The sequence below is a fragment of the Microtus pennsylvanicus genome, chromosome 20 (genome assembly GCF_037038515.1).
Source record: "Microtus pennsylvanicus isolate mMicPen1 chromosome 20, mMicPen1.hap1, whole genome shotgun sequence".
Classification (NCBI taxonomy): Eukaryota; Metazoa; Chordata; class Mammalia; order Rodentia; family Cricetidae; genus Microtus; species Microtus pennsylvanicus.
Window position 1 is genome coordinate 16,024,685 of NC_134598.1, and position 26,071 is coordinate 16,050,755.

The 26,071-nt window shown below is 38.2% G+C and overlaps 1 protein-coding gene across 13 annotated transcripts in view; it reads right to left on the reverse strand.

Moving 5' to 3' along the window:
- Positions 1 to 951: 951 nt before the first annotated feature.
- Positions 952 to 26,071, reverse strand: part of Kcnc2 (potassium voltage-gated channel subfamily C member 2) — a 171,298-nt gene continuing 146,178 nt past the window's right edge. For 2 of the 13 annotated variants that reach the window (XM_075954002.1, XM_075954003.1), the window contains exons 3-6: positions 10,565 to 11,492; positions 8,490 to 8,654; positions 3,147 to 3,241; positions 952 to 2,073 (exon numbers count right to left, since the gene is read on the reverse strand). In XM_075954002.1, the coding sequence (XP_075810117.1) occupies positions 3,180 to 3,241; positions 8,490 to 8,654; positions 10,565 to 11,492 (1,155 nt within the window). In that variant the 3' untranslated portion in view covers positions 952 to 2,073; positions 3,147 to 3,179. Of the gene's footprint in view, positions 5,251 to 8,489; positions 8,655 to 10,087; positions 10,192 to 10,564; positions 11,493 to 26,071 lie in introns of all 13 variants that reach the window. The other 11 variants (XM_075953996.1, XM_075953997.1, XR_012908595.1 and 8 more) reach the window with 10 other exon arrangements.

The window sequence follows — 26,071 nt, forward strand, 5'->3', positions numbered from 1 at the left end:
TTCTCAGTTCACTGGGAAGCTGTCCTTCAGCCTGACTGGTTGTAATTTATTTTTGTATTTTATTTTTGTGTGTGTGTGTGTGTGTGTTTGTGCTGAAATTCCCCTTGTAAAGGTCAATTCTACTTCCCTTGAGTAGATCCTAGGGCTTAAACTGTAATTACCAGGCCTGATGACAAGGGCCTTTAGCCCCCCGGAGGCATCTCACAGGCCTCTACTTGTGATTTATTTTAAAAGGAAGATAAATATCTTTACTCTTCTGTCAGGCTAGCCTAATCCTGCTTTTTAAATAAGAATTGGGGTAATTACTATGTATGTAAGTGTACGCTTTCTCTTAACATAGTGATCCTTTTCACAGTAAATAGTTCATCCTGAAATCATTGCTTGTTACTAACAAAATGGTAATAACGTTTGGCAAGCTTAGCCTCCTTGGCCAAGCTTAGCTTCTAGGTATTCTCTTAATAACTAACACTGAACAGCTTTGGAGACAGAAAACGACATGCTGATACATTATTTAAAAAAAAGATTTGGTTTTGCCCACATTCTTTGATGTCTCAATTGTTTTGTTTTTGGTTTTTGTGCCTTCCAGGTCCTTAACTGTACTCCTAATAATATTAAATCAAAAGGATTTGGGCCAAGAACTATGGCAAATCAGAAATAAAAATAAAAGTTTAGGATTGATCATAAAATTGCCTATGAATATTGAGTACTATGGTAATTAGTAACTTTATACTCTTTTAAGGGAGGAATTTTCACAGAGGAAACAAGACATATAGAAATGGGGAAAACATTAGCTATGTTTCTAAGATTGGAATGCAGATGAACGCTTAAGCATTTTAAAAAGCCATTCATTCCCTACTGCTTTGGAAGGTACGGGTGTGTGAAGTGACACCATGAAGCAAACCAACAGTGAGATCTTTTGAAAGAGTAACACACGAAGAAAGGAGCCCAGAGAATGGTATGAATGATTTAATCAGATAGGATTCAAGTTTCTCCCCGGCCATTTGCCTTTTATTCGTCATTTCAGTTAGTAACATGTCCATTGGCTTATCACCAAGGTTACGCATGCACCTTGAGGTGGTCACAAAAGGTACACGATACAGAGGTTCATAATTAGGTTATACAGTATATTCAGAATCCCAGGGGAACTAGTAGATTCTAGAAATATTGATTAAGCAAGATGAAAAACTCTCATACAATTTGAGCTACAGCAGTGTTAAAGACAAATACAGGCTTCATTAGCCACAAAGCTCACAAAAAAAGGAATTGATTAAAGAATATCTCTTTTATGCAAAATAGACATTTTAGGATATAATTTGATAATACTCTACTATATACTGACATTTCCTTTGATCATTTAATAAAAATATATTCTCCTTGCCAGAATTTATATTTTTTAATATTTATAATTGAGGTAACAACGACAGAAGACTTAAACTATGGATACTGTTGTGGAGGAATTCTTTTAGATAATAACACTTTTCCAGAACTAAATGAATACATGACTAAAAATTAGTTAGATTTTATATGGAGACACTAAAGACTACAGCACAGTGGACAAGCTGATATATCAGTAGTCTGCAAGAAAATGAGGCAGTCAAGTGTTTGTGGAACCAACATACAATGTACAAATAAGGAATGAAAACAGACCTATACTACATGGGATTCACTGCCTTCGGTAATTCTCAGCAAAGCCACCATGACCTGGAGAGGAGACACTCAGAGTCTCATGGGCATTCCTTGAAACTTCCGGGATGTTAATCATGAAGCTGGCTTCCTGTGTTATCAGATTGTTGGAGCGGTTGACCCATGCACACGGTGGTATTTACAGGTGTTTCCTGGACACTGGTCAGCAGACAAGCAGACTCTTTCCTTGGCGAGCACCGCTTCAGTTCCGATCACTGTTCCTTTATAAGCTTTCAATGGCTTCACGAAGGTGCAGGACCTCTTCTGAATGCAAACTGGTCACATCAGGGCACATTCAGTAGCAGAAGTTTCCAGTACAATCTTGGGTATGGCTAAATCTCACTGCCCCTTTTTCAGCAGTCAAAAATCCATGATAAATTCTGTACAACACTGCAGTCAATAACAGCAGCACCAGACAGCATATTAATTCTTTACCATAAACCTTTGCATGTTTATAGCATTCTATAGCGGTGTTATCAAAAGAATCATGGTATCTCTAAGTCTCGGGTGGCTACGTCTGGGCAAATACATTGCTGTACAAGATCTCTGACATGCAGTTCATGCTCTACAGCTTGGGGGTGAAGACTAACACATGCCTTTAGCCAATAACAAAGGAGACAATTGTCTTTCTATCAAAAATAAACACGAGAATTAGGAATTCATTAACAATCTTAAGGATCAATGTGTCAAAGGTATTGTCTACACTGCGACTATATTATGGCATTTTTCTTCCCTCATATACCTAAAATATCAGACACACTATTGCTATGGCATTGGGTAGGGATGTGTAAACAGACTCTCTTCCCTCCAGACTGCGAAAGACTCCTTAGGGATGTTTGCTGGAATGTAGTAATGAATGCTGGTTGCTAGGTAGTAGAAATGACATTGCACTAGGCAACCAAGTACTATGGTAAGACTGCTGCTTCGGTCCTGCTCATCAAAGAAGATTCACAGTGCCTATGAATTTAGGTAGTCTACAGAGCATCGTTGACATATATACAAAGCAGAGAGGCTGCTCCAAGTAGCGTAGAAGTCAGGGGGCAGGAGTAGGGAGATTAGTGTTAAGTTTAAAGAGCTTCTCAGGGCATGTCTACCCTCTGTGGAGACAGATGGCACAGACAGTTAAGACAGGGAGCTAAGACAGACAGATGAAAACAACGCACAGGACACAGCACCTGATTAAACACGGCCTGAAAAGTCTGGTTAGTCCTTTGATGCAGATTTTAAGGCTAGTCAAAAACAAAGCAAACAAGCAAAACCCTCTAGTGAACACCAGGAAACTTGGATGTTCACACAAAATCATAAATAAAATTATACAAGAGCTTTGGGTAATATTTAGCACTCTACCTTTGAAAATAATGACAAATTCTAGGATTTACAAAGAGGAGGGGAGAACGGGGGTAATGGTCCTATTACCAAGCAGCAATTCCTGGCTAAACAATGCAAGCCTGGCTAGCAGTTACCTTTCTCTCATGTTTTGTGCCTTCCCCAAGTCATTAAGAAAGAGCTCTGGCCTCGGCTTGCGTGTAACCAGTAATGACAACCTCTTTGCAGTTATCTGTGTATACAAACAACCAAAAACATTCAGAACACCAATACAGCATTTTTGAAGACAAATAAATCATTCAAGAAATTAAGTTATTTAAAACAACTATTTCTATCAAAGAAAAGAGGGGAACATACCAAAGAGAAGGGCACCCTCCCTGCCCCGCAATTCAACATGCAGAACAGGCGACTGGTGCTTTCACAGTGGCAGTATGGTTGGAAGCAAGGACACATATCCTGAGCCATCCAGTTCCAGGACTCTACAACACTGTATTCAGGTGATACAGACAAGATGGTCCATGCAAATGAACTGACCAAAGTCAGGTGGTGTGCAAACTAGCTTAGGATCCCAGACATCTTCTGAATGGTTTGGATTCACAAGAAATGAAGATCCAATGAAGTGGTTGGCATTTAGAAGCACACTATTTAAGTATATCTCCCTGAAGATAAGGTTATACATTAGTAAGTATACTGGCCAATATCTGGCACTATTGGTCACTGTATTGCGAAAGGGAATTGGGGCAATTCATATTGAGTAGTAGCACTACATTAAATCATCATTAAAGCCAGAATAAGATGTTTTAGCTACTCAAGTAGCATTTCTGACTTCAAATAGTTATATCATGCAGGATTTATGCTGTATTATGGAGCCTGGAGAAACGCTACATTTAATTACTTCCATTACAGGATAAACAGTACTTGTTTTGATATAATTTAGCCGATTGATGCAGTTTGGTTTACAAAATAGATGGGATGGGAGATCGAGAGCGCCTCAGAGGACAAGGAGAGCTGTAGGGTGATGTTACTGGAGAAAGCCTCAGAGCATTGCCTGCCAAGCCCGCTATGTTGTTTAAGCTTCGGGATTTTTCATATCCTTTTATGAAAAAATGCACAGACATCAGTTGAATTCAACCAGAAAATAGACAGAGACAAACAATACCATGCAGGGTAATCAAAAGTGCTCTTTTTGTGCCCAAACCATGTGTAAAGAATTCAATATTGAAACAATCCATACATCTAAAAACTGAAATTCACTGCATTTGGCATCCTGAAACTATTAAACCAGCTATCATAAATTATAGCTACAATGTTCCAAAATATGTTTATGTCCAGATTATAGTTAGCATTGATGCAATTTGGGTGTAGAGATTACAAAAACTTTTAAAACTTAGACAAAGCGACTTAAATAAGATTACACACTCAACACTTTAAAGTTCAGGATGTGTTTCTGAACATTAAAAATACATGAGGCATTTTTCTTTTTTAATTTTAGTGTTAATAGCAAATGAAGCATGCTTTGCTTGAAGTGTACACTTGTTACCAACATAAGTATATTTTGAGTTTTACAAGTTGAAAAGGGTGATCTGAATAATAATGGCATTTTGTGCCATTATCCAGGTGATACAGGATGGAAAGTATATTACCAATCCCTTAGGTAATAAAATAAAGTTAAATAAAAAAGAAACAAATGAAATGTAAACTGAATCATAATTTCAGTGACATAAATCTGAATCTGATGTTCTCAGATGACTTCATCTCTTTCCCTTACTCTCTAGATTTTACTGTCTAGAAATTGAGGCAAATTTTATTTTAGTCCAATATTTCCAACCTAACCTGTTGTGAGTGATATCCATGCACTTAGATACTAGAACAGCTTTTCAGAAACATTAGCTTGGCTGTTTTCCTTAACCACTCAGCCAGTTACCCCATCCTGTGACCTTTGGAGGGATTCACGTGGTGCAGTATTTTCAGTAGAACATTAGAGGCAGTTGAATGAGTTTGGGCTGCATCTCATATAAAATGGGACATGAAGTAGAAAGCAGGACATTTGAATGGAAATGAAGTTCTATCACACTGCTTTGGACATAAATGTTTTGGCAGTTCCACTGAACAGTTACAGGGCTGGAAAAGAACTTCCTGGAGGGCAACCAAAATTGAGTAAGTGCACACAATTCCAATGAGCTTCTTGTCTCGTGTCTCCTCTAGACTGTGTAGTACTCTCCATGGGCTCTAGTGTGCTTGCTGAACGTGGGACGAAGAGAAAAGAAAGAGTCTTTTGTAATTGCCTCTACTTCTCTTAACTGGGACTGAAGTAATTTATCTATTAATCTGACATAGGAGAGGCCAACACATATATCATCAAGACAGACTCTATAACAACCTCATAACGGGCTAACACTCGGAGAAACAGGAGAGTAGAGTAACGAACACTCCGTACCTCATGCACACACACTGATCTCCTGTAGACTGGATGTCTTCTAAATGGTTTTGTAAATAGATATTTCATTAACTATAATAGTGTTTTTAGGGGCCTGTTTTCTGTTGAATAAACATTTACCTGTCTCTGTTCTTTTAGCATCCTTTATTATGAAACATGGAGGAGGGTGTTTTCATCCCATGCGCCTAGGTGATATGATAGTTAATGGAAGAATGCCTTCATTTTTTTAATTGAAAGTAATTTATCATTACATAGAAACGATGTGCAAGGTAACTCCATTGTTACTGCATTTCTCTAAAGTGGTTGATATTATAACTTTAAAAATCACAGAGAAAAGGATATTTTCTATGCCGTAGAAGTTGATTATGTGACCTAAAAATAAAAACTAGATTATAAACATTGATGAATGTTAATTACTGGTGGGAATGCATCAAAAGGGAACTTTATACTCCAAGCCCCTTACACACCTCTCAGAAATGTAATGATCTGTTAGATAATTTTATCTTAATCACCAAGTGATAGATGATCTTGATTGCTAGTCTAAATTATAGAGTTTAAAGTAAATATTTGTTATTCTGTTTACGGATCCTTTTATTTTTAATATCCATGATTTAATATCATTTAAAAAAAGCTCTCCTCATTTACAACAAATATTTAATTAGTAAAATTATATGTTCTTTATACATCTTTAGTTTTACCTATTCTAAATATTTCTGATTCGAAATTCTGACATATTTTTTCCTTAATTAAACTTTTTTTTGGAGTCATTGAAAATATCAATGATGATTTGAATATAAAATCTTGGTTACACATGAAAATTAAACAATACTAAATCTACTTGGAACCAACATTAGAAAATGGAACTCCAACTTTATTCAGCACCTAGGAACATGTACTCAATTGGGATAATGTCAACCCTGCTATATAGATAGCATGCATGAAGGTTGTAGTTTGGATAATATGTTACTCAAAAACAGCTTCAAGAGAACACAAAGATCTTAAATATTGAAAGGTTACTCTTTAAACAAATCTTTCCTCTCTCTAAAAGCATTATGGAATATTTTCATCCTTATATGTAAAATAGATTAGGAATCCAATAATTTTTAAATTTTATTGGCTACGGAGAAAATTTGGAGAAATTTGAAATAAAATGAATAGAAATATCCATTTGAAAAGTGAGTGTATCCTATAGGAAGTAAATATTTGGGAAGAATAAAAGAACTCTATAAGCTCTATAAAGGAAAGAGGAAGGGCAACGGATGGCTTTCTGGTAGATGTGACAGCCAAAGACAAAGTCAACATGGTTAAGCGTTTCCAGAAACAATACCCACAGAGGGAAAACATACAGCAATTAAAACAAAGTGGAAGAGTTGGTGTCACAAGGCAAGGAATAATGAAGCACAAAAGGCTCGTATGAGCTAATCAGTTTACAAAACCAGTCCTCATCCAAAAAAAAAGTCCTTTTGTGAAATAAAGCTGTATGTATCTCTCCATGCAAAATAAGTATCTTATTAAGTGCTTTGTTCATAAAGATTTGCAATTTTGTAGTAAAATTTTATATTAACATGCTAGCTTCTCATGTTCAGAGCTTTTCTCAGACATTTCTCAACTGTTTAAAGTAGAAAGTATTATTTGACACGGAAGAAAATTTGATTCAAGATATTTATATACATTACCTTTGTATAAGCACAGTATATAATATTTTAATGGAAGATGTATAAAGATGAATATGTGTTTGATCTCATATACATATATGTGTGTATACACATATATACATGTATATATATACAGAGATAAACTTGTTAGGATATATATGCATTTAGGAAACTGTTTTGAACACAAGATATTACTATTAGTGTCTGTTTGTATATTTTGCTCAAATACTATAAAACTTTAGCTATCCTCATAAAACATTTAAACTTTAGCACACATATAAATATAAATTAATAAAGAAACCCATTCAGAGGACTGCAGCACATTTTTGTCCAAGGAACACATGGAAATAATTGGGATGAAGAATTATTTGATATATTACTCAGCAAAAAAAAAAATGAAAACAAAGTGAAGAGTCCTCTGCTTTCACGTCTCAAAGACATTGAAAGCAGAAAAGCAATAAAATGCTCAGAAGAAATAAAAAGGAACTGGAGTCTAAGCTATGAGAAGCTTTCTAAGGGCGCCACCACAAAACAAACATTTTAAGTTTAAAACATTGAAGAATTGGAAAAAGTGCTTCGCAAAACAAACATGGACATCAATTACAGATTACAATGGAACAAAACGTGAAATTTTCTGTTCAGATTTAGCTAACAAGGGTAATAAATAAGTCATTAAAGATCTTTTCCTGTTCTTTAACCAAGACACTTGTTCGACCATTTTAATTCCATCAACAAATAAATATTGATCATTTCCTAGATGTTAACTACTGTTTAGTGTCCAGTGAAAAATATTAACGGTTTTAAAATTATTTTGGGGTCTAAGGAAAAAAAAACGGGTAATTTTAATCACACAAGTGACCATTCAAGTAATTTTTACAAACACACATGGCAGAGGGGTGGATCTTGCCCATTGAGACAGTCATTGACACTACTGGCATTTGCTGCCCTGATAAGTGTTGGGAAAGCTTTTTAAAGGGTACTTAGCTCTTCCATTTGAAAAAGAATATACTTTATCAATTGATTCATGGTCATCAATTACTTAACAAATATAGTCATAGAGCCAATTAGTGAGTATTGTTTTAATACAAAAGATAACTTTTAAAGACTGCTAAAAAAAAGCTATAATAAAATAATTAATGACTGACTTAATGTGTTTACCTGTTCTTACAAATGGTAAATGGAAGAATGAAGAAAGTATAAAGAATAAAGGGTAATGTAACAAAAGAGCAGCCTGTCATAATGGCGATTATAAAATGCTTATAATGAGAGATGTAGTGGAGAGAGTAAACCACATGCAGCGTTCCCTGGAAACATGACGATGATCAATTTGCATCGCTCTTACTTAATGGCTACGTTGCCTACTACGGTTTGATTAAATGCATGCCTACCTTTCCTGATCCCTCCATCAGAAGTGCACGTGTAATCACCTGTCGTCAATAGGAAACACGTTTCCCCTCTTCTGTTTTTGTCTCTGGTACTAGAGCGTCTGATGGGGAGCCTTTCTGGAGGTGATAGTGGCGGCTCACTTCCTGTACTGTCGTCACCTGATAACACTGGTCACAGCACCACGCCCATTGACAGACAGGGACGGATGAGGAAATGAGACAGGACAAAGAGTTTACAGCAGATGCCTGTAGTCCAGTCACTCAATATACAGCACACAGTCCTCACATCACCGTACTCAGCACAATAAAGAGAATTAGACCAAGAAAAATGAAAATGCATTGAAAAAGGGAGGAGTGTTCCTTACAAAATTCTGATTCGTTTTTGGAATTGAACGGATATTGGCTTTCACACAGGTGGTATGAACTCAAAAAATATGCAGTAATAAATTTGGACAAGTTTACCATGTAGTTTGTTACATGTTATTCAGACACCCGTGAATGGAAACGGTTAACTTAGGAAAAACTCATGAGTAGTGACTGGCCTTGCAGTTCTTAAGGAGACATGTTTTTCTTAGTTTTCTGAAATTCAATTTCCCCACCCCCAAAAAAATCCTTACTAAAATAATCCCGAAGCATAAGAATTACCATCCCACTTTGAAGACTCGAGATCATTTTGAACAAAGCACACAACAAAGATCTCCCGTGTCTGTGAGAGCTTTGTTTACTTCTGCATGCTTGTCGGGGGCTTTCTATATACACTGGCCTGCACATGGGCTTGATACTACAGTGTGGAATGGAGAAGATGTGACCTTTTTGACCATGGCTTTCTTAAGGGTTCTGCAAAAATACACTGAGAGCAGTGTAATAGCAACCACCTCAGCTAAGTTGCCCCTTTCAGATAAGTATTCTCAATAGCTGTCAGATATGTGTTGATAGAACTTCCAGCTGAAATCCCAAATGTATATATAATGACTGCGGATGAAAATTTTAAACAGCAGATTCATCTCCAGTCACACTTCTTCCAGTTTTCTGTTTGCCTCATCAAACTTTTCAGAAGCTAAGGTGGACCTTGTTTCTAAATGAGACCTGAGACCATCCGCGGTTATTTTTTCATATAAGAAATAGTTAGAGTAGATCTAAAAGAGATTAAGCTATTTAAATTGATAATCTAAAAAGTATTGCATTTTACTAGGACATAATAGACAAGCAAGAACTTCCTCTGTCTTGGCTTAAACAGACTGGCTCTCAGCTCAGACTCAATTAACTGTGTGTTGCCTCTAGCATATAGGAAGCAAGATTCCAGCAAATGCCGAGCAATAAAAATATTCAAAATACAGTTCTAGCAATGAGCAGAGGCCAAGGCACAACACAATAAGAAATGATTGCTGGAATGAGATGGTGTTTTGTCATTGGTTACCATGGCAGATCACCTGTGCCCTGAACTATGGTGAGTGTTTAATTTTTGCATTATATATGACTTTGTTTCACGAAAAGAATCAAGTTGCAATATCCTCCCTAATTTTAAAATGATAAAAATTTAGTCAGTCTAGAATGTTACTAATAATGAGCTTTCTTATTGAAATAGCTGTCTTCCACATCACCTCTTTAGTGTCTAGGCCTTTGACGTGCAAGCATCCATTCTCCTTAAGCAACTGCTTCTCCTGAACAAGGTTGAGACGCAGGGTACCATGTGGCAGAGGTAAAGCTGAGACAAACACACCAAGCCAAATGAGATGAAGGTGAACATTTGGAGGATAAGGAGTGGGAAATGGTTCAGGTCATACCATCACACCATGCCGAGAAACAAAGAAACATTGGCACGGAAGCAACAAATGGGCAAAAGAAAATATTGGCACTATCAGCAGAGGTCAGTCCCACCAACATCAGAAACCCCCACAGACCTGCTCTGCAGACCCAGATGTAGAGATGCTACAGTCTAGTTATCTATAAGCCTCACAGACACACATTTTAGGAGAAGTTGAAACTGAAAACTCATGTGTATTTACAGCTCCCCTCTACCTATAGGATACAGTGGTCTACAAAGTATTACGTGTTCCACATTTGAAAGCATGCCTTACCTGATCTGTTATGCTCCAGAAGCCGGTTTTCTTTACCCAGACACGTGTCACCCTGGGTACTGTTGCAAGCCATATTTAACTCTGTCTTGCAAAACGTAGGTGAGCTTGCCAGAGGCGCAGGAGGAATGTGCTTCTTTCTTTTCCTCGGAAGTTTCTGCTTCGCCATTGCCAGGGAGTAATACATTCCGAAATTGTTGACAATGACAGGCACGGGCATGGCTATTGTCAGCACTCCAGCCAGAGCACATAAGGCCCCCACCAGCATCCCTGACCACGTTTGGGGGTACATATCCCCGTAGCCTAACGTAGTCATGGTCACCACAGCCCACCAGAAACCAATGGGGATGTTTTTGAACTGGGTGTGCTCACTAGCTGAGGGGTCATTCGGCTGTGCTCCCACTCTCTCGGCATAGTAGATCATCGTGGCAAATATCAAGACTCCTAGAGCCAGGAAGATGATGAGCAGCAAAAATTCATTGGTGCTGGCGCGGAGAGTGTGTCCTAGCACCCTCAAGCCTACAAAATGGCGGGTGAGCTTGAAGATTCTCAGGATCCTCACAAACCTAACCACCCTGAGGAAGCCAAGCACGTCCTTAGCAGCTTTGGAGGAGAGCCCGCTGAGTCCCACTTCTAGGTAGAAAGGGAGGATGGCCACAAAGTCAATGATGTTCAAGAGGTTTTTGATGAATTCAAGTTTATTGGGTGAAAAGACAATACGGACTAAAAATTCAAAAGTAAACCACACCACACACACTCCTTCTACATACGTCAAAGCAGGATCCGTTTCGATCTCATACTGGAGAACAGGGCTTGTGCCATTGATGACTGGCTCTGTCTTGTTTTTAACAATATTGAAAGCTTCGTGAGTCTCCAGGCAAAAGGTCGTGATGGAAACCAAGATGAAGAATAAAGAAGCAAACGCAATAAACTGCAGAAAGAAAGAAACAGAAATACACAGTGACCTGAACCATCAGACATATATCTTAATCCAAATGGCACTGATCGCTGTCAACCAAAAGGGTACCGGAATATTTGGGGATGTCACTTGGGATGGTTCTAAAAAGCTAACCAGGCCGGAACCGGAAAATTCTCCAAACTCTTGTCTTTGCTCACATATAGACAAAGCTTTACTTTTTTGCTTTGTGAAGGAGGGAAAACTGTGAAGAAACCATAAAAGTTATCTCAGAACAAGTTTTGATGACAATAATCTGAAAAAGAAAAACGAAATTGTGACAATAGCTCTAATTTTGACAATTGCTTATGACCTAGAAATTTTAAAACACGGTTTATAACTGCAGATACAAGGCAGATTACGTGCTTGGGAATGTAGGAATCGTGCAAACGTAGCTGGCAGCTTCTACTTATCAATAAAGCGTTTTGGGTATCATGCAATATGAATATGAAAGGAATACTTGTAGTGTACAATGATATGCTGAAGATAGAGCCTACCCAATTAAGTAAGTCTGGGTAGAGGGCAACTCAACCAGCATTAATTAAAGGAGAGAAACTGAGTTAGGGAGGCAATTAGAATACAGTTATATTTCTAGACTTAAAATAACAACTTGAAAATGCTGGTGTAATACATTATAAAGCTAGTTTTTAAAAATTGATGATTCCATTTCTTTAGTTAATGATACATGAACGCATATGCACCTAGAAACACAGATTAGTCCTAAGAACTCCCAGGTACATAGTTCCGGCTAGACTTACACTGTTGAACTGATTGACACCAACCTGCATAACAACACTACCACTAGCCCCATTTTACAATTCAGGAATATCAAGTCAGGCTATTTACATCCTTTTTTTTAAATTTATTTATTTATTAAGGATTTCTGCCTCCTCCCCGCAACTGCCTCCCATTTCCCTCCCCCTCCCCCGATCAAGTCACCCTCCCTCATCTGCTAGAAGAGCAATCAGGGTTCCCTGACCTGTGGGAAGCCCAAGGACCGCCCACCTCTATCCAGGTCTCATAAGGTGAGCATCCAAACTGCCTAGGCTCCCCCAAAGCCAGTACGTGCAGTAGGATCAAAAAACCCACTGCGATTGTTCTTGAGTTCTCAGTATTCCTCATTGTCCGCTATGTTCAGCTAGTCCGGATTTATCCCATGCTTTTTCAGACCCAGGCCAGCTGGCCTTGGTGAGTTCCCGATAGAACATCCCCATTGTCTCAGTGTGTGGGTGCACCCCTCGCGGTCCTGAGTTCCTTTTTTTTTATTAAGTCAGTTTAATTAAAGTGATCGGGTCAGACAGTAACCTGACAAATTTAGCCCCAACATCCAGGCTTTTAAGTTATCGAATTCCAACAGGAAGAATACAAATTGTTGAAACCTCTTCCCCTAGCCCAGGGTCACACAGTTCTTAATACTACAGATCTGAAGCTTTGAAATGCAGGTGTTGGAATGGAGGGCACTGCTCTCCTTCACTGGAGGCACTGTGGCATGGCTGAGGCCTCCAGTCCTCCCTTGGAATGTCGCAGAAGCCACACTTGCTGAACGAGCAAGCTGTTCCTTTCATAAAGAGTGAAATCACCAGGAGAAAGGAACTGTAGCCAAGCAGGAGCTCTTAGTTGAACATAATGGACTAGTTCCAATATCCAATCTGTGCCCTGACAGATGTTCTTCAAGCATGGCTGCCACTGAGAAGGGCTGAGCTGCAGTTCAAGAAAATAGACCCCCTTTTTTAATGCAACAAGCTTGCGGTGACATCACAAAAGGACTAATCAATATTACTGTCTGCCTTAGATAGTCTGACCATGTCCATCACATGGCATTGAACAAATCTCACATCTACAGCACTGACCTGGTCCCTGTGCACATCTTCCAAGCACTCTTGATTCTGGCATTATAATCCAACTGTTCAGTTTTACGGGACATTTGAGATGTTAACTTATTCCATTTCACTTTCTCATTTCATGTGCAAATAAATAAACAGCTCTGTTCAGTCAGTTGTTGCAAACTAAGTATCACGACAGCTTTACATACACTAAACAATGATGTGCTGTAGCTATGTGTGATGGGTAATTGATTTGGAACCGCATCCTTCCTGTAGCTCTAGATTTGAAAGTTTCTGATTGGAATGGGACACTTTTTGTTGTTAGAGCCTTGCACATGTGTCTCTACTCTTCTCCTTTCCCTCTCCCCCACAGTACCCATAAGGCCATTCTGTCCCCTCCACTTCAGAGTAGGCATAACATTAGCATGCAGAGTCTACAATCTATCGATTAAGCTGTAGTTTGATGTTCTGCTTATACACAGCTTCAGGAAGCACTCTCTTCAGTGGACACTGTAATCCTAAATGGCACCATTGCCTAGGGAGTCTAATAGTTTCACCTTTCAGAAAGTCCTAATGTGCTTGCCACATTCAAACAACAAAAACAGTTCTACAATATGCATTGATGCTTGTCAAAAAAAATTAGTACTTTTATAATTGGGCATTTCTTTATTATACCATCGCTCATGCATGCATGCATGCATGCATGCATACAGCATATTAGCTGCTCCTCTTTGCCAGGCCTCAGGTCAAGCTTTTAATTTAATAGCAGTTAATGGAACAGAAGCCACCGAGGAATTCACAGTGCAATGAGGACACAGACATTAAATTCATTAAATACACAAAGGGTCTGTAATTGTAGTTGTCATAAGTTCAGTAAAGGAAAAATATATGAGATTTTGAAAGGATGAACATGGACCGCATTTGGGAGGAAGGGGCCCTGAGACCTTTGCTCACAGTCTTAAATGAGAGATAAACACATCCACTCCCCAGAAAGAAAGAAATTTAAAGCCATGTAAGAAAGCTTTAAAAATCATTCTATAGTTTTTTGACTTGAGAAAGGATAGCATAGCTCTGGCTAGCTTTGAATTCTCTATGTGGGTCACCATGACTGTGAATCCCAGGTTCTCCTGTTTCTAACCCCAAGTGCTAGGATTATAGGCTAGCACAATCAAGCCTGGTTTTTGCAGTAGGAGAGAATAAACTCCAGGCTTTATGCATGCTAGGAAATTATTCTATCTACTGAGCTATGTCTCCAGCCAGTTGTCCTTTCTTTCTTTCTTTCTTTCTTTCTTTCTTTCTTTCTTTCTTTCTTTCTTTCTTTCTTTCTCTTTCTTTCTTTCTCAACTGATGATTGGTTACAATACCACAAGAGCTGCAGGTTTTCCAAATCTGCCAACAGTGTATGGACTATCATTTATAAAACCCATCAAGCAGAGGAACTGTCTTTGTAAAGGTTAATCCATTTCTCTCAGGAAATGTTATTAAGCAGAAATAATACCCAGGTTTTAAAAATGGCAACAAAGCGACTTCAGATCAGTGGTTCTCAACAGTTCTAACGTTGTGGCCCTATAATACACTTCTTCGTTTTGTGATGATCCCCAACCATAAAATTATTCATCATATAACTGCAATTGTGCTACTGTTATGAATCATAATGTCAATACCTGTGCTTTCCATTGGTCTTAGGGAAACTCTGTGAAAAGTTATTCAGCACCCAGAGGGGATCACAACCCCCAGATTGACAACCATAGCTTTAGAGACACTTCATTTCTAATAGTACCATTTTGAGCTTGTTATTCCATATAATTCAGTTCCTTGAAACTACCGTATGAATTTGAGACAATGTGGAAATAGAAAATGCATGCTAAAGTGGTTTTTTTTTATTTGAAACATAGATTATTTTAGTAAACTTTCTAAAATACAATTTTTTCCTCAAAATGCTCTTAGAATACAGTGTTTATTTGCATTGAAGCATTTGTCTTTGGAAACAAATTATGATACCCACCCCTGTTTCTAAATCCTCTGAAGAATATACAAAACTACGAATTCCTTATTCCCCACCACCAGAAGATATCCGACTTTCTTCTGCAGGGAGAGGAAATTAACAATTAACAAGGTTCCCAGGTGATTAATAGGCAAATTAAAAATTGAAAAACAATTTTTTGTGCGTTTTTCAGAAAAAAACAAAAAAATATCTAATGAGTTGGAAGAGTCTTCAATTTATAAACATCCATCCAAATTCTTAATAAAACTCCCTGGAGGCTTACTAATAATAAACATTTACTAGTTCTATAGAAACATTTCTGGATGTTTATGTCTAATTTTATATAATTCTGCTTTTTTCCAAAAACAGTTTTGAATCAAGAAGGCATCTGAACAACCTATAAATACAAACAAGATTAAAACATAAAGCTTTGGAGCCCAGCAACCGCATGGAACTATCAATATTTGTGTCATCAATATTTTAAGAACCGTAAAAAGGGGGCTGGAGAGATGGCTCAACAGTTAAGAGCATTGGACACTCTTCTAGAAGACGTTGGTTCAATTCCCAGTACCTATATGGCTGTTTACAATCATTTATCAGTAGATCTAATACCTTCTTCTGGCTTCTGGGAGCACCACACGGAAGTGGCGCACAATCATATAAGCTTCCCAAAATCCCACATGCACAAAATAAGTGTAAAGGTTAAAAAAAAATGAAATAACTATAATGAGAACTTAGATGCTGCTTCTGTCAAAAGCATCTGCAGATGCCCAAAAAGTAACTAAAAGCAAGATGGAAGTTTGGCATCACTCTCTTTCCATGTGAGTCATGTTCCTCTGTAGTCACCATGGATTCCAGGAACAACAGGTTTGCACTATAAAAGTCTTGTAATGAGTTGAAATCACTGCCCAGGCTGCATCGACTTCCTTTTCTCCTAATAAGACCCACATGATCAACAGTAAGGTGATTATGATCAACCAGATGACCGTCTGATCAAGAATGCTTGAATATACAGACACCCTCACCCTTGTTCCTCTTGATAGTTAATCTTAAAGCTCCTAAATGCCAACACAAGAACATTTCCTTACCTCCATAAGACTGTCATCCTGTTTTGAGTACCTTTCCTAATTTTCACACATTTTTTTTCCATTTGACTTTTTACGGGAGTGCTTCTTTGGGGGTCCCCAGAATTGAGTCTTTGGCCTAGGACTCCACAGCTGGACCACACCATGATTTTGTATTTTGCATCGATTTTTATTGCTCTATCATAGCTATGTGCAGCTTTCACTTTCGGATATGTTATAAATCTGCTGGAGTGTGGTACCATGGACGTTGTGAAATACTGACTCCCAATGATTCGCTGCTCTACTCACAGATCAGTGCCTTGCTCAGTTGTCATCGGTGCAGAGATCCACAGCCAGACATTATGAGAGAAACAGAGTCTTAATCAGAGGTCTTCTTTGGGTCCTCCCCTCAGGCATCAGGGGACCCCATGGAAGAGAAGGAGAAATGATTTGTAGGAGTCAGAGGGGATGGAGGACATCAGGAGAACATGGTCCACCAAATCAGTTAAGCACAGCTCACATAGGCTCAAAGATTGCAGTGGCAAATACTGGGCCTGTAAGGGTCTGTGCCTAGTTCTCTGTGTATATGCTGTGGCTGTTAACTTGGTGGTTTTTTTGCAGGGGGACTCCTAAAACTGGGAGAGGAAGTTTCTCTGACTCTTGCCTGCTCTTGGAACACTTTTCCTCTTTCCTTGCCCAGCCTCAATATGAGGGCTTTGCCTTGTCTTATTATGTCTTCATTTGTCCTGTTTGGCAGTTGTCTCTAGGGGGGAGGGGAGCCTGATCATTTCTGTAGAGGAAGCAAAGGGGAGTGGATCCTGTGAGAGGGGAAATGAAGAGGAGCTGGGAGACAGGGAGGGAGGGGGAACTGTGTATGGGGGGTAATGAATGAAAGAAGAATCTATTTCAAATAATAAATGAATAAACTTTAGTATAAGGAGGGACATCTATTTCAGAAGTAGATAACTGTTATGTTTACTTAAAATCAGAAAGACAAACAATTTTTTAAATTGTTTAAAAGTTAAAGACCACACATGAACTAAAACGAGAGAGCTGTAAGAAAGAAGCGTGCCATATGACAGGAGAGGAGTTGGAGAATGTTTGAGAGGGTAGATGCTGAAGTTTGAGAAAAGGGGGGAAGGGCAAAATCTTGATGGATGAGCATGAGTTAGTGATGCAAGTGGAGCTAATATATGCACAGGCTCACCCGCAGAAATCTGGACAGGCAATGATGGTATCACAGCTTAAGATAATGCTAGCTCTGTTTACCATTAGCCAAAACCTATTAATTCTGCTTTAACTCATGAAGGCAATGGGCCTTGTGAAGACAATAAGAGGTGTGTGTGTGTGGCGGGGGGGGGGGGATCATCGTGTGACAAGACAGCCAGAGAGGTTCAAACACAGAGCAGAATACTCAGTGAGGGCAAACGTCATCAATATCAGGGAAAATCTTAAGAGAGTATACTGTCTCCTGTGGGATAAAGAGAGGCTTCGTTTATTAGGAATCTAGTTTACATATCAAACGAATGGATGATGCTAGGAGCTCTGAAGATCGCAATCACCCAGAGGCAAACATGGGCTGCATTAATAACAGCTTGACGTGATTTATCTGAACTTCATGCTAAGCTCTTTGGGTACAGGGGGAAAAAAATGTCTTCTTTTCAGGCTCATTGAATAGAGCTGAAATGGTCAAATGGGAAGTTAGAATGAATATTAGAATATTAAGAAAAACAAATTAAAAGGAAAGAAACTTGGGAGGAGATAATTGGTTTTTCTCCACTCCACTGAGCTGGACAGTCATTATGAACTGGAATTATGTCATATCCGTTTTCTAATCTCCGACTCCTGGTGCCTAGATGGTCAGTAGAGATAAAACTATGGGTGGAAGGAAGAGTGAAGAACAAATAAATGGGAAAAATAAGGTGCAATTAAATTTCTTTGGGGATTGAAATGTTAATTTAAAAGAACTAACAGAAATCAATGAAATAATTGGAGGAAATAGTCAAATTTACAACAGAAGTCAATCAACGAGGTCCATCCCCCCCCCCCCCACACTGTTGCTAGCAGGGTCTTCCATCCATCCTGTTAATAGAATGTGTCTAAGGGAGGAATCAGGAAGCATCACGTTGCCGTTTCTCTTGCTTTCCCATTATGATAACACCACAGAGTCCCAAGGCATTTAATGAAAATAAAATTACTCAAGTTAAATAATGAAAGTGTTAGCAAGCTTTCAGACAAGGTGTGTCATGCGGACCGCATTCAGAGAATTGGGGCAAAATTCCAGGAAGCTTCAGGGTGAAAATACCCCTTTTTAAAAATCGAGTTGTGAGTCTGATGCACATAGACTATTCTTCCTCACGCCTAGTGTCCATAGCTAGGAAAAGTGGACAGCGCTTCCTGTTGTGTCAGTGCCGTGATGAGCAAGTCCTCAGAGTCGGAGAAATGCATGGATCATATCAGTTTACCCAACACACACACACACACACACACACACACAGAGAGAGAGAGAGAGAGAGAGAGAGAGAGAGAGAGAGAGAGAGATTTGAAAAAGAAGAGTCTATTCTTACTTTCATCATTTTCTCTTTCCCATTAGTATCAAAGCAAATGAAATTGGGTTCTATTAGCTTACTCATAAATGCCAAGCTTTCCAGTTTATTGTATTTCTTATCTTTGCTCCTATAATGTATAGCTATTGATGTGATTTCTTCACATTTTTTTTAAAATTCAATTTAATGCAACTTGCTCCAAGTAAGGGATTTACACATTCTGCCGTCACCTGGCCAAGAGCATGAAGTAGGGGTTTGGGTCCTGATAATGACTCAATAAAAGGATAGCTTTTTAATATGTTGGTGGACTGTGCTAGAGTTCCAATAGTCCCAAAGCGGAATCTGTCGCTTCATTCAGCTAATAATTAATGACCAGAAAACCTGATCTGTAATAGAAACCTTACAGGGGAACTTGTTATAAAGAAAATAAGATCAATCTTACTAAGTCTATCAGGCAAGTGAATGCTTGAAAATGGACATTAAGGGGGATTTTATGATGTGAATCTAATATATAACAGAATTTCTCATTTGCTAATTCCAGGTGAAATGAATCTGTTTTTAATTTACAAGCTAAGGACATTGCATATTTTCATATTGGGAATACCACACTTCTATTACATTTTCATTGCTTTCTTTCTTTTTTCTTTCTTTCTTCCTTTTTTTTTTTGGTTTTTCGAGACAGGGTTTCTCTGTGGTTTTGGAGCCTGTCCTGGAACTAGCTCTTGTAGACCAGGCTGGTCTCGAACTCACAGAGATCCGCCTGTCTCTGCCTCCCAAGTGCTGGGATTAATTTCTTAAATAAATGACATAAAGACAAAAAAAGAGCAAGAATATCCAGGACCAGGGGGTGAGATGCTCACAGAACCCCAGATACAATAGTTGCACCTACAGAAACCTGTTGTGTTAAATTTTCTATTAAACACAGGTAGAATAAATTTATATAGGTGTGCAACTAGCTAGCATTTGTATTTTGAAAAATGCACAGGTGCAAGAGTTGACGGTATGCCCATAATATAGTATTAAATAATGGCATAGGTAAACATTTATTTAAGTGAGATACGCCCAAATAATAATAATGTTAAAATAAAACCAAATGGAATAATCATATACAGTCTAATTCTGTTTTTTATGTACATTTAAGGAAACAAAGGCACAGAAATACTGTGTTTTAATAGCAGTAATATATGTGCATCAGGCAGTAGCATCGGATCAGGTGTTGCTTATGGAGACTCTTGTCTGAATTTAGATCTTCATAGAACAATTTTAATTGCATGTTACCAGTTTAATTTTAAAATAAAATTTAAATAAGACAAGAGATAAGAATATTAAATTTAGTGTTTAAAACCAGATCACTATGGATATTTTTCTGGTCTTATTAGTCAAAACTTATACAGCAGAATGCTTTTCTTTGCTTCTACAGCATTTTATCAGTAGATGCTCTTGGTAGTACATGTATTCAAGTCTTACGCACAGTTTTACCATAATTAACAGGGGTGGCATGTTTCTCCCAGTACTATGGGCTTGAAGAAGACAAAGCAAATCTCCTTCATTAATGAGTCTACTAAAAGTAGACTTAAGAGTCATCCAGACAGGAGTAACTAGGCCCTCAAGTCTCCTGTTCCTATGGAGAACTGAGAATAGCTTGAGATTCTCCTCAGGCTGGAGACATCAAGCTTGCATCATCCAAGTTTCCCATTTAAAAATAGAACTCCAGGCTTTTGCGAACTCATAGGAAAGCTAATCACGCATCGGTAGAGCCTCTGTATATGATTATCAAGCTCAGACATCAGAGGAGATGATTACGTTTCAGGCATCGATTTATATGCATGTATATGACATGCAATATGAACACTTTTATATGTATGACATATATAAAAAGTAGAGATTATATAAAGAAATTATTATACTATGAATATAGGACTGGAAATTAATGTGACTTATTTTAACACCCATTATTCAAACAAGAAAATATTGTCAGGTATTGGCTTGACAATTAACATTCATGTATGCCCTAATAATATATATTTTCTGCTTTTTAAATATTTTTATACAATTTGAGTATACAACATTCTATTTATATTTCTATTTCAGACTAATTTTAATGTAATATTAATTGTTTAAAGTCTGTTTAGATATAAATATAATTTAGGAAGATACAAGCAAGGGAGCTTCTCATGATCGATTAGTATTATTGCAATAGATTCTGGCATACAGTCATGTAACCAGCATTGAGAATCATCCATTACGATGCACACACAGCACAATTTTAGTTTTGTAAGTTTCATGTTAAGATTTAAAGTGTTTTTCTATTCTTTTTTTCATAAAAATAATTTTTAAATGCTTATCTATACTAAGGTAAAAACCGCCACTTCTCACTTGTATGATTTAAAAGCTGTGTTCCATAAATTCATGACACAAGCCAGACTTTCAGTTTCTAATTTCATTTGTTGAAAACACATCTCCAAATTTCCATCTTTAATATAATATGTGTGTGAATTGAATTTGAATGGAATTTATGCCCTGGCAATGCTGAAGCATGCATAGGCAGCCCATTTATGGGTTTTATGGTCTAGGTTGATGATGACGATTGACCAGGTCTCTTCCTCAAGAGGGCGCCAGACCTCATTACAGATGGTTGTGAGCCACCATGTGGTTGCTGGGAACTGAACTCAGGACCTTTGGAAGAGCAGGCAGTACTCTTAACCACTGATCTAGTGAGAACTTGTGTTTTAAGAGAATCACTTTGTCTTGGGATGAAATCACCTACTCCATCACAATCTAGGATTTGATATCTGGATCGTGGATTTCATAGCACACAGGGGCCCCATTGACTAGTCAGTACAAATGAGGACCTCCCATTCTGCTGCCTTCCTGCAGGCATCTTGGTTTGTGTCTGGGTTTAGCTGATACTACATTCTCACTTTCTCCTCTGGTTAAAAGTCATGTACACTTTTTCATATACTTGTCAGTTCTCCGTGGAAGACACAGGGAAGTCTGGGGTGTGCCACAAAAACAGTAATGTAGGCTATGGAAACTACAATCTGGTTACAAGAAGCATATTAATTAAAATCCAGAAGGGACCAGTTGGCAATGCAATGGAGAGGCACCAGGGATGGGCTTTAATGTTGATTTCCTTCACTAAAGGAACAGATCATGAACTATGGTCTACAGAGTGTTAATTGCCCTTAGCGCTTTTGGGGGGTTCACAAACAATTGTAATTTTTGAATCGATATTAAGAAATTGTATTTAATTTTTCTCTCATTGCCCTACTAGTTTAGTGGATTTTTTTTAGTACTTCAGGATATGATATCTCAACACATTGACTGCAGAATCAGGCAAAAGAATCTTAAAATAATTGTCTTCTATCAAGCCAAATAGGAAAGATATTTGAAAAAGTAGAAAAAATACTATTATTTTTTATTATTTTCAGAACTTTCAGAATTAGTTTTCCTTTTAAGATCTTTATTTTTCATTGAAAATATTTACAATACTGGGCAGTTCCTAGTTGAGGAAAACCACTGACACCCAGAACTTTTATAAATCAATGAGAGGACAATCTAGTCTCAAAGTCTCCACATACACAGCAGATTATTATTAGATTTTAAACAATATGTACTTACTATGCCAAGAAAATTTTACAAACTTGAACATTTAGGCTCTAATCTAAGGAATTCTGAGAGTCACTGGAATTTTGAATAAACAACAAATAAGCCCACTTCCCAAACACTGGGGTTAATGTGAAATGAATTGATCTCATTTGCTTTTTCGAGTCCAGCAACATTCAACATTCCAATAGCAACCTAACTTCAGTCTTCAACTGATACTTTGTGATTCATAATCTTTATTTTCAAGTCAGTAACACTCTTCACACTGAGTTGTCACTGGCAATATGAAGACAATCAAAACAGGTGTTCACAAATTTTTGTATTGAAACGCTGATAGACATCAAAGCACACTTCTAATGTGCTGTTCAAGTCTGCTTTTTCATTATATATGTTCTTCTTGTTTTGAATACTCTATCTCCAATTAGCCAAAAAGGCATGACTACTCACTTTCTTTCCTCAATGCCTACGTCTGGTGAATCACTAAATCTTATAAATCCTGGCTCTAAATATCTATGGCATTGTGGAGCCAAGGGCTTAGCTTCTAATATGTCTTTAATTGACTTTCCTACATTACTTGGGGGAAAAAATGTTCCTTTAAAGAAACAAATGTGATTCTGCCCATCTGTTCAAAATAGTTTAATAGCTGCTAATTACTTGCTAACCCATAATATTCTTAACCTATTCTTCAAAATCTTTCTTCACATGGACCTTCTTAATCTACCCTTCCAACCATGAATGCCACCAACTTCATGATGAGCCAATCCTGTTCACACAGTTTTTTTTTTTTCCTTCTCAATACAGCTGTTTTCTTTGTACGGCTAGTAAAGAAGTGCCCAGGATTTAAGATTCAACTCTGGTAATAGAAGTATAATAGCTAAATGCTTGCTTGCCATATGTATAGCAACTAAGGAGATGCACTTGTGGATAAACAGAAGTGGATATTTGAGCACTAAGAACTGGAAAACTATATAGCCTCTGAATGGCCAAGTGTGAGCTGGGTCATTCCTGCCCTTTCCATTTCCATTCTAACCTCTATTTTCCCTGCTGGTGGAAGCAGTGATGTTTTCACAGATCACTCAGCTCATCTCAGAGCTTCTGGAGCAAACTTTAAAGGCCTTGCCCCGATAAAGAGATAACAGAAGGGAAACTATTGAATATTTAATAAAGCTAGGAAATGCTATATTAATAACCTCTTGAGCTTGCAAGAACTGACCCTGAAGGAAAGCCAGAGTCTCTTGCCACATGTAGACTCTCAAAAGTATAGTCAGCCATCCATTTTCCAAAACAACACCCACAATGTGAATGACTACAGTCATAATACCAAAACGTTTCCTTTAAAAATTGGTGTGGAATGCTCTCGGCTAACCAAGAGAAAATGACTGTGACATGTCTATACTTTAGAACTTCCTGTACATCCTTTGTAAAACAAACACAAACCTTTCTCCCTTTTCATATTTCAGCTCTTTTGACAACGGCCAGAGTCTTAGTAAGAATTTGTGCTATATTTTGATTCCTCACTTTTGTTTCCTTTGCATGGATAAAAGATAAATTTTAAGAATACTAAGCAAATCAGTCATGCAAGGTATTCAATAATTTGTTGCAATATGACAAATCTTTTGATTTTTTGTTTTGGAAAATGTAAATATTTTTTAAAATACAGTAAACTTTTGAAAAGATTAGAATTGGATTGGTAGCCCTAGTGGTCAGAAAGGGTTACAGTCATTCATGGGATTGTGACAAAATATTTAACATGATTATATAGCTTCCTATTCAGCAGACTTCTGATTTTCGTTTGTGGTGTTTTGCGGAGGAATGTTCTGAGACAGGGTCTCACTAAGAAGTATATGCTGGTCTCAAGCTTGCGATCACTCTTGTGCCCACCTCCCAAACCAGGGCATCACAAACATCTGCCGCCATGCCAGAATTGTAAATATCACCATAGGTCATGCAAACGTTTGCAATTCAATAAATATTCATTTTCCAACAAGCAAGTAAAGGTTCTCAATGGTGAGGTGCTAAGAAGACCAAGATGAATCCCCAAGTGTGAGAAATCTGTAATCTATATGGAGAGGGGAAATAGAGAACCAAAGGCCTGTCTATGTGCAGGTAAAGGAAGTCCAATGAGAATACAGAGTGCTGCAGAAAGCATCAGACTAGCCCAGTCTCCGCTCTCCTTTCCACATCCAGAGCAGCCAGCTTTTCTTATGCTTATCCCTGGCAGTGCTTTTGCCAGAGGATGGATGGAGGTCTTTGTTGTTCATGCTTCCATAATCAGTACAGGGCTAGAGGTTTTGCCATCTTAAGAGTACCACTCATTAGTTTCCCAGAGTTCCATCCCAATAGTTTCATGTTCTGACAGTTTTTCTCATTGAAATGATTGGGTTTTGTTTGTTTGTTTTCTTAAAGATAGTTTCTTTCATATAAGATATTCTGATGATGGTTTCCCTTGCTCTAGCTCCCCCCTCCCCCGAGATCCTACCCAGCCCCCTCTCATCCGAATCCACACTCTTTATGTCTCATGTGTTTCTTGTGCTGTTTCTTTGGCTCCTTTTTCCTATTTGCTTGTTTTGTCCTCGTCTGCCTTGTTTGTTTTATCTTTATCCTACTTTATCTGACTAGTATTCCTTAGATGCCTGTCTCTTCCTAATGACAGACAGAAAGGATGTGGATGCGGATGGGAGGAGATGGGGAGGAACTGAGAGGCATTGGGGGAAGGGGAAATCATAATCAGACTATGCTGTATGAAAAAAATCATTTTCAATAAAAGAGAAAAGGAAAAGAAACCAAGCATCTAAAGACTAATAATAAACCCAAAACAAAACAAATCTTAATAGGACAAAACAAACAAAAGAAAAAGTCAGAAAAAGCATAAGAAGCATATATAGACATATAAACAAGTTCCTACACATAGGAATCTCATAGAAATGGTCTCTGCAACATGGGGTGTTCTGACATTTTTATAACATATTTTTAAATAACATCATATCTCCCTTGACATTCCTCCCTCCAAGTCCTCCCATATAATCACCCTTGCTCTCTTCCAAATTCATGAGCTCTTTTTCATTAATTCTTGGTGTGTGTGTCTTGGGGAATTCAAGGATGACCCATGTCGCTGTCTCTCTGTCTGTGTGTGTCTGTGTATTTTAACCTCCTGTGTGTCTGTGTCTCGGTGGGGACCTCCAATTGCCGCACACCGCTCCTCCATGTCTCTGCTAGGTGCACTATTACCCAGTTACCAAGTTTCAGGCAAGAGGACTGGAGGTTAAAATACACAGACACACACAGACAGAGAGACAGCGACACGGGTCATCCTTGAATTCCCCAAGAATGCCCCCTTTATTGTGTTCAGGGGCAGATTATATAGAGATAGCCACACCCCAGCCAAACCCACCAGAAACCACTCTCCTGCCCTCAGGAACTCCTGAAGGTCTCCTGCTCAGAGCAGCTGTAGGCACTCAGATCAGGGGATTACAAGAAATTCAGGATCTGGGGTCTCACTGCTCCCAACGTGTGTGTGTGTGTGTGTGTGTGT